Source organism: Oryzias melastigma, linkage group LG14 (assembly GCF_002922805.2).
Source record: "Oryzias melastigma strain HK-1 linkage group LG14, ASM292280v2, whole genome shotgun sequence".
Taxonomy (NCBI): domain Eukaryota; kingdom Metazoa; phylum Chordata; class Actinopteri; order Beloniformes; family Adrianichthyidae; genus Oryzias; species Oryzias melastigma.
The window spans coordinates 22,122,841-22,131,973 of NC_050525.1; the positions used below are offsets into that span (position 1 = coordinate 22,122,841).

A 9,133-nucleotide genomic window follows, 5' to 3' on the forward strand; every position below is an offset into this window, starting at 1 on the left:
CAACCCAGGTAACCCCCCACCTCAAGTCACACAGCTAACTCTGACTGAAAGGCATTTTTCTCGGAGGGAGGCCCCAAACGAATGAGAATCTGTTTGATTTCCCGCTTCAACAAAAACTCTGCTCATTCACACGCTTCTTATTCAGACTCAGTCTTTCATCTGCAACATTGCATTGGCAGTGTTGTTTGTGCCAAGTTTTTGTGAATGCAGCTTTCCCAGAAACACTTGCAAGCACACACACACAAAAGTAGTCATGCAAACTGACCTCCGTGTTTACCGCAATTCAATTTGGGCATTCTGGAAGTTAGAGGTTGTAAACTTGGAAGCAAAATAATTTAGGTATTGTTGTTTTTTTATAGCAAACTGGATTACTTCTGACATGCCCTTCTAAGTTTATAAACCTAGTACTTTCTGTGTTGTTAAATATTGTAGATTTAAAGTTGTGCCATATTTTTTGGGGTGAAATTGCTAATGTTTGTAAAATATTTTCGACACTTCACATCTAAATATGTCGAGGTGATTGTTGTTCCACTGACGTGTGGGGTCAAGCAGCGGTTTGAAGATAAATATGACAAAGATTCATCACCAACACTTGATTATGAGGATGATTATCTGAAGATTTTCATGACTTGTTTTGATCAAAAGGATCTAATAAGATTCTATTAATCCGGTATACATTTTAATATATATGTTTATCCTGGAGAAAATTCTCATTTTCATCCAAATTTAGTGTTCAGCTTGTGCTGTGCACACAATTTAACCATATCATTTATGTAAAAAAAGTGATAAAACGGCACACAATCCATCATATTTGAGATTTGAATATCTGCAACTTCTCAGTTTATCGGTGTAACATTCTAAAGCAGAGATTTTATCAAGAGGAAGTTGTTCGTCTCACATTTTTGGCTCGAGTTTCTTTCATTTTGGAAGCAGCGAAGCTGATTTATTGCTCCCGATTCTGTCTTTTTTTAAAATATTTTTATGAGTAAAAGTCTTTTGTTCTGAGTGTATTACAAATTTGCACATTTAAAAAAAAAAAGTGACAATATTGCGCTTATTTATACACTAAATATTGCGAGTACCAGGCATGTCAGAGAACACTCATCTCACATAGAAATTGGTTCATGTTTTTGGTCAATGACACATGTGAAACGGAGAGGACAACTGAAGTTTTTGGACAGTTTTATTGCCGTCAGACAATAAGCTGGCTCTGCTGCCTGACGCATGACAGTGACTGTTTTTACTATGAAGGAAAAATAGCCAGTCAGGCAGAGACATTTGTATATGTGTGTGAGTAATAACCCAAAATTGATCTCACATGTTGCGTGGTATGTCTGCGAAGGTGAAACATATCCCTGTGCCTCTCCTCCTCGCCCCTTTGCACCCCCCGTGGGGCTCAAATCCCCTCAGACGAGCGAGTTTGAAGAGTGAAAGATCACAGAGGGAAGTCTGCTTCCATGACCTGCCGAAAGAAGTATTTCCAAATTAGATCAGTATGGACAAAAGAAGAAAAACAGAAGAAACGTATCGAGGAGACGCTTGTAAACGCGCCTGTTGTTACATCTGTTAAGGTTGGAGGGTAATGTGCAAGTTCAGCACAAGCTGCTATTCTTCATTCATTCTGAGTTTAGTCCCAAATAAAGACATTGCAAATTCTAACAGAATTTTAAACACAGTTGTTTAGAAAAAGTTGAACATTCTCCAAAAGGGACCTATCACTTGAAAAGTGTTACTTTAAGTGCTGCCTAAGGCAATGTTGCATCAATTTAGGGAGACGTGCTTTTGTTGTATTTGGCCTGAGTGGACATTCCCATGCTAATACATGTTTTCCTTTTTTCTTTGTTTTATCTTTGGGTGATTGGAATGTGTGGTTGCTGCTTAGGTAACACCTGGCAGCAAGGCGGCCCAAGGTGACCTGTGTCCAGGCGACACCATCCTGGCGATCAATGGCGACAGCACGGAGCACATGACTCACATGGAGGCCCAGAACAAGATCAAAACTTGCACCCAGCAGCTCGCACTCAGCATCAGCAGGTATGGAAATAGCAGACTGCGCTCGCCAGAAAAAAATGCGGTTAATCCATTAAAATTCCAGCCTGTAGGATTTAGAGGCAGTTTACAGGCAGAGAAGCAATTTCCATTCACCCCCTTGTAAATTGCTCTGGGTCAAAGGCCGGCTGGAGTCTGTCCCGGCTGGGGTTACGGGGGGTGCACTCTCTAGACAAGTTGATGGTCTTTTGATTTTAGTGTCAACTAACAATGAAAACATTTGTCAAGACCTTAAAGTAATCTATAAATTAAATTATTTTTTTCCCCCCAAAAGCAGTGAATTCAACCAAATGCCTGACTTCTAATCATCCTATTGGTCAACTGAGATAAACAAATGTTTGCCCGCAAAGCAGTTTAAGTCTTTTCATTAAAAAATGTATTCATGTAAGAACTTGATCTCTGATTAAATTAAGTCTTTTCATCCACATGTGTTTATGGGGCATACATTTGATTTATAATAAAATTTGCATCATTTGAGTTCATAGAGAAAGAATCCAGAATATTCAATTCACGAAACCATTTTTTAAATGAATTTTTAACATTTTTTCTTAGATTGGCTAACGGAATAATAAAAATAAACATTCAGTTGGTTGTCTTTAGCAACTTAACCCACTGATGACTCTGAAGTCTACCATTGTTCCTTTAAGGATCCACTCCAATGAAAATTGTGTATTTAATAGATTCTCGTAGCACTTTTACATGGTGGAGGAGATATATAAAATCATTTAAGATTAAAGTTGTGTTTCCGAGTATTTCTTTATTCAAATCTTGATAGATCAGGAGCAAATGAAAACCTGCGGTTTGAAAAATTTGGGGTGTGTGACACAGCTACTGTCATGGTCGGGCCAAAGTCTCCCTTCTCTGCTCAGATTTTGCAGACAAATAGATCCCTTAACGTCCTCATTTTCATTGTCTGAGCTCCCATCTGGCTCAAAACTGTAGACCTGGATAGCGCCGATATTAATCAGCGTTTTTTTTGCTGCGCTAATGTTAGCTTGGGCTTGTTAGGTGCTATATGCTAGCAGGAGACAGTGTAAACAAAGGGTTGATGGGAGATTAGCTGACCCTAACCTTTGTGCCAACAGTTCCCACAACTTGGAGGGAAATTTTGAATGAGCTCCTGCTGTGTTGGAGAAAATGTCTTGTAATGCATTCACACTGGATGCAATTTTAGCAGCAGGGGCATCGAGTTTCAACTTAAAGTCAATGTACAGACACGATCTAAGGTCCTGCGATGCGATTTTGGCACCCACCTCCGGACTGAAGTACAGCGGACCAAGTGAAAGATCTGGTGAACCCAGACACTACAACGTGCTTGCCGGTGCCTCCGTAGAGCTCTCTAAAGCATATAAACCTAAGCTACTCGCTCAACATCATCCATGTTTTCCATGATGTGGAACGAATGAAGTCCAGAAAAACGTTGGCGTTTGCTCCTCCCACACGCAGCCGGGGCGTCGGACATTTCAGGGCAGGCGCCTAGCAGTAAATTTGACACGTGTCAAAAGAGAGGTGGCAAACGCGACTTTGAGTATTTAAACTATTTTTTTCCTTCAAAGTGGGATTTACATTTTAAAAACGATCGATAGTTTGCAGATAGAAGGCAAAACTTGAGTATCTTTTGGTTAAAAATGATCGCAACTCTTATTATTTTCAACGTTCATGACAAATTCACAGTTTTCAACTATTTACCCGCACGATTTCCTTCCCATCTTTTTGTGTTGGGCTGATTTCCAGTTTGGAAACTGCCTGTGTAGTTTTTGCTGCTTTTCTGAAACCATCCAAAAGTAAAGTAAATGGGGAGTATCAGTGGGATCTTTTTACTTGGAGTCGTGCTAACCACGAAACTGAACAAAATGCAACTTGAGACTGGTTATAGTTTTTCTAATTACGTTTTTTTTTAAAAGGAAATGTGTATAAAAAAGTATATCCTAACATACTTGCATTTTAACATGGCTCATTCCATCCTGGCCCAGTTTAGTCATGACAATTGATGACTGGGTTTACTTCAATTGAAATGGTCTACTTCCATCTCCACGCCATTAAAACCAATGAGGCTTGCATGTACAGTGAGTCATATTCTGACCTTTTTACAGATGATTTTTTTTCAGGTCAACATTGAACATTCTTCCAGCAAATGAGTTTGAAATTTATTTCCCACTCTTCCCCGTTAGACTGCTTAAGCATTCTGTGCATGGATGCATGATTTGAACTTGATTGGAGGGTAGGAACGTGGTTCTGGAGGGGAAATCGTCCATCTAAATGGTTAATGGCACATGGTGTGAGGGCGGTTGGAGGGTTCCGACCAAGGAAAAACTGAAATGTCAGTTGCTCTTCACGTTTCTATTAGATGGTTACTCGGTTCGCTTGAACGCTGGAAAGTTCCGAGCAATTCTGGAAAACCTCTGAACCCAGGCCGCTCGGATGAAGAACACACTGTGGTTTCAGCCTCAGTTTACAAGTGACAACTGCCAACTGCTGCTTCACATCTCTCCTTTTACGGCAGCGGAGAACACCGTGCCTCTGTAGAAGCTAAAAGGGTACAAGATGTGGAGTTGCAGATGCAGTGGAACCAACAATCACTCCCAGGAGTAATCAGACCCATTAGATAAGGGATTCACACACAGGATCACCAAATACAGAGATGTTTCCTTCTGTGCTGGATTTATGCTTTAGAGTGTGCACTCTTGCTTGCAAGAACCTGATGTGCTTCAGTGAGTCTGCAGTGGGATTCCCCAGTCCATATATCACAGAGAGTGGCTCAGCATGAAGAGTAGGGATTGTAAATTTATTTAGGAATACATAAAGTAACCTCCAACGAGAAGAGCAGAGTTTTAACTGAGTAGTAAAGCTAAAAAAAGTACTTCTAACTTCATTATTCCGTCACAAATGATTCTAAATATTCCTAAAAATAGTTTAGTTTTAAAAAAACCTCGCCTTTAACTATATTAAACTTTGGTTAAATATAATTTCTGATCATAAAAAACCCTGCAAGCCATGACTGTTCAGATATGTAAACAAATTTACATGAAACCATGTGTATTTTTGTAGAGTAAACCATGCAATTGGTTTGATCGCAAACCAACCCAACGTCGAAGCTTTAACCCTAACCATGTGTTTAACTCCTAACCCTAACCATTCACGAGCGGGGGCGATTGAAAAACAAGTGAAGTGATGGGTGTGGATCCGGCGGTTTTTGGCTTGGACGTCAGTAGATTAACACCCTCCCCCACCTCTCCTCCTTCCTCCAGTCTTTTAAAGCAACAGCTTGAAAAGGCGTTCATGCAAAGATGATAATTATTTTGTAAAATCATTATATTAGATTAAGATCTTTAGAACAATCTTTTTAAAGGCAAGGAAGTAGGCTTTGTGCTCAAATTTAGGAATGGAAAATAATTTGAAAACTATAATTTCTTCAGATTTATTAAGTCATAGTTTGGCTTGGTGTTGCGTAAGAGTGTGTATTCAGACTGGAAAAAGGAATTGTTTCGGACTGAGTCTGCTTAATTTGGTCTGGATAGAGTCCTAAACGTTGCGTTTGGTCTGTATTCAGACGGGGATCTACCAGAGATTTCTGTTCTGGACCAAAGCTTGTAAACAAAACCACTTGATCTCCTCAGTTATTGGCCAACACTTATGGGGGCGGGTCAAAACAAAAAGAGAAAAATGGAGATGCTGCTCTTTGCAAATACATATCAAGATAGTTTATTTATTCAAACTTTTCATTTCGCTGGACACTTTTGAACATCTGTATGAAGGTCAGGTTCAACACTTTTTTACCATATAAATTATCGGAAAAACAGTGAGAGAAGCAATGTGTATTGCGTTTATGAGCCTGCATTCATCCGACCACATTTTAATGAGTTGCTGTTGCATCGCTCTTTCACGTTTGTCCACTGTTGACCGGCTACGGGGCCCGTTTTGGTTCAGTTGTTGTATTCCCAGCAAGGATTGTACTCAGTCTGAGGAAACAAAGTTCAGTCTGGTTGAAAACGAACCGAGCTAGACCACCTTTGAAAGATGGGTTTGAGAGGGTACTTGCATGCAAGCATTTATTCTCCATGTGATGACTAACATCTTACTTTTACTCACCAGAGAAGAGAAAATGCCCAAAACTGGTAAGTGTTAACTTTGGGCCCCTAAAAAATAAAAGTCTATCGCGATACTCATTTCCTATCGAGAAAAAGTTTTGTCTATGAATATCGTTATCGTTCTATCACCCAGCATTATGGTCATGACGCTTTTAGCCAAAATCCTAAAAACTGTCGTTTTCTGGGATATAATTTCTGCACAGCACCAGGAGTTATTTAAAAAAATCCCCCAGTGAGTTGTGGGTGAGATTAGTGAGAGAGCACAAATAAGCTAGTTTTTTAAACTGAATTTGTTTTCGATCTGAACAAAGAAATACCCAGAAATGTGAGTTTTAGCTTCATTTTCCTCTAACATCAGAAAAATGTCACAAGGAAGGACATGTCAAAAACACCATCAATTTTCATTGGAGCGGGTCTTTAAGTACCACTTTGTTAGCTTCACTTGTTTTGTTTTTAAATGTGCACTTGCAATGGCTGTCTATAGAGGCTCAAACTATATAGTTTTATTTTGGAGGATGTTGATTTTTCTTCTGAAAAAAATATATAAATTTGAATGTGTGTTATTCCAACTACTTTCCCTTTTACTTACTAACACCCACATATATTAAAAGTTCTTCGCAAATACCACCAGCCACTTTATTCTTTATTTTAATCTCCCAGAAAAGAAAAAACAAGTTGGAATGTGACCTTGGTGCAGAATATTGGCTAAATAATTACAGTGTGAACTGCTCTAACAGTGCTGGAGAGGAGAGCGAGGCATGATATTTGAGAGATAGGCATGCTGCTGATGTGGACAAAATAATGAAAAGTATGAGGAAGTAAAGAGACATCAAAAATACCTGAAAGTGCAGGGGGTAGAAAGATTACAGAGCCAGTGGGACGATGAGTTATTGCCCAGATTGCTACTATGGGGGTCCAAATGCACACAAAGATGGGCAGTTACTGTGACATGAACTCTTTCTGATTAAAAGTGTTTATAGCCAACTTTTACTGCTACTACTTTATAAATCTAATGTTTTTTTTTAATCTCAGAGGTGAAAGTCTTAAGTGAATAATATAGTGGGAAAAACTTGTAGTTGTGCTACTGTTTAGCTTAAGAAGTTTGCAATGTGAGAAATGTGTAATGTCAACATTTATCAATCTTGTGTTAATATTACACCACTATGTGTCTAAACAGAAATGGGGAGAAACTATTAAAGCTAAATTGCATAGCCAGGAAAAAAATCCTATAAGAAGCCGCTTGCTTAGTTGGGGGCTACAAAAATAATCAAGACCGATCAGATTACAATTATTGACTTTAGTGTCAAATAAAATGGGAATGACTGGGAAAACACATGCTGACTCACAAGAACCTAATATTTTAAAAGGACGGCGCTTCTCAGCTCTTATTAAGTCTTTCATGAAAAACTCCAAACAGTCACAAGTAACAGGAGACCTGTAATTTTCTGCTGCAGCCTATCGACAAATACGAGTCTACACGTCTGCTGTGAGCCAAAATTACAGTACACTGGATGCATTTGAGCTTGAGGTCTTTTGTAGCACAAGAATGTTTGTTTGTCATGATCCCTCTTTTTTTTCCATAACTTTAATAACCCACATTTTACATAATTTCTATTATGGGGAATGTTTCATAGCACTGTGTATCAGGGGGATTTGGGATATGTGGTCTGGGAAACTAATGAAAACTGAGCAAGAAATAAAAAAGGATAATAAAAAGTACGCTGGCAGCTTTGGTTATTTGTGCTGTGTTTTTTTACTTTTATTGAAGAAAAAAATTAATATAGATTTCTGTGTTTTACATTTTCCAAAACCCTTTTTTTGTATGTTTGAGAAATTTTAGTTTGAACCTAAAACTACAATTCCCCCTTTTATATCAAACTGAGAATACGTAACAACGCTTAAAACATCACCTTGAACTGTTTTTTTCATGAAAGGGGCTATATGAATAAAAATGTATTTAAATTTGAATTTAAAGACAAACTCTGATGAATATTGTTGCATTTTTATGATGATGGAGCACATACATCAAGAAAATTTAGCTCAAAATTGTATTTCTAATTATTTCTTTACTAAAATCATTGTGAATCAGGAGCAGCAAAAAAAAAAAAAAAAATGGTGTTTGAATAAGAGTGCATTTGTGAGAGAAAATACTCTGATTCTGATGTATCTACTTGTAGTTGACCAGATCCATATACGTCTTAGTTTTCCTTGACCGAGCTGGCATTCAACTCAAGAATGTACGCCTAGATAGCTCTAATATTATTTGCCATTTTTGTTGCATCTGTAATGTTAAGTTGGGGGTATGAGGGGCTATAAGCTAGTGGGAGAGTGTGTAAACAGAGAGCTCTCAGTAACAGGGAGAGCAAAGGGGGCGGGGTTGGTCCATGCCAACAGTCACACCTACAACTCTGAGATTAATTTCCAATGAATCACAGTGTTCCCTCGATTATTCCCGTTTCTGAATTTGCAGATTTTTTTATTTTTTTTTTTTAGTCTCGTGACTCTTCCAGTTCATCACAAAAACTCAAACAACTCAAGACACTTATATATAACTTTTCCGTCCAAAGGAAGTGCTGAGGTGCACCTCTGCTCTTGGAGTGGAGAGGAGAGGAACAGCACGCCGGGCCGGTGGCTACCCCACCTATGCCCCTGCATGGAGAAATGGCATCAGCTGACTCAGAAGTGGCTGAAAAAAATATGCAGAAGAAGAAAATCGCAGAGGATAATTATCATCCGGAGCAGGTGTTTATTATGGATGAAGTAGGAAGCACACGCTACTGGTTGTATGGCGCAGAGAGACACTCCTTATCTGCACCATGAAGTACGCTGCTGTACAGTATTTTGTTCTGAATTTTAAAAAAAAGCTCTCTATGTTGAGGAATCCTGCAATGTTATTTAATTAATATTTACACAGTATCCCCTGAGTACATTCCACCCCTGAGTTCATTCCATCACCATCCACCTCAGTGAAACATAAACACTCACCTGAGCACAGG

At 38.8% G+C, this 9,133-nt stretch overlaps 1 protein-coding gene across 2 annotated transcripts in view; it reads left to right on the forward strand.

Moving 5' to 3' along the window:
* Positions 1-9,133, forward strand: part of pdlim4 (PDZ and LIM domain 4) — a 51,603-nt gene that overhangs the window by 9,253 nt on the left and 33,217 nt on the right. For both annotated transcript variants that reach the window (XM_024266429.2, XM_024266428.2), the window contains exon 2: positions 1,883-2,034. In XM_024266429.2, coding sequence (XP_024122197.1) covers positions 1,883-2,034 — 152 coding nt within the window. The remainder of the gene's footprint in view (positions 1-1,882; positions 2,035-9,133) is intronic.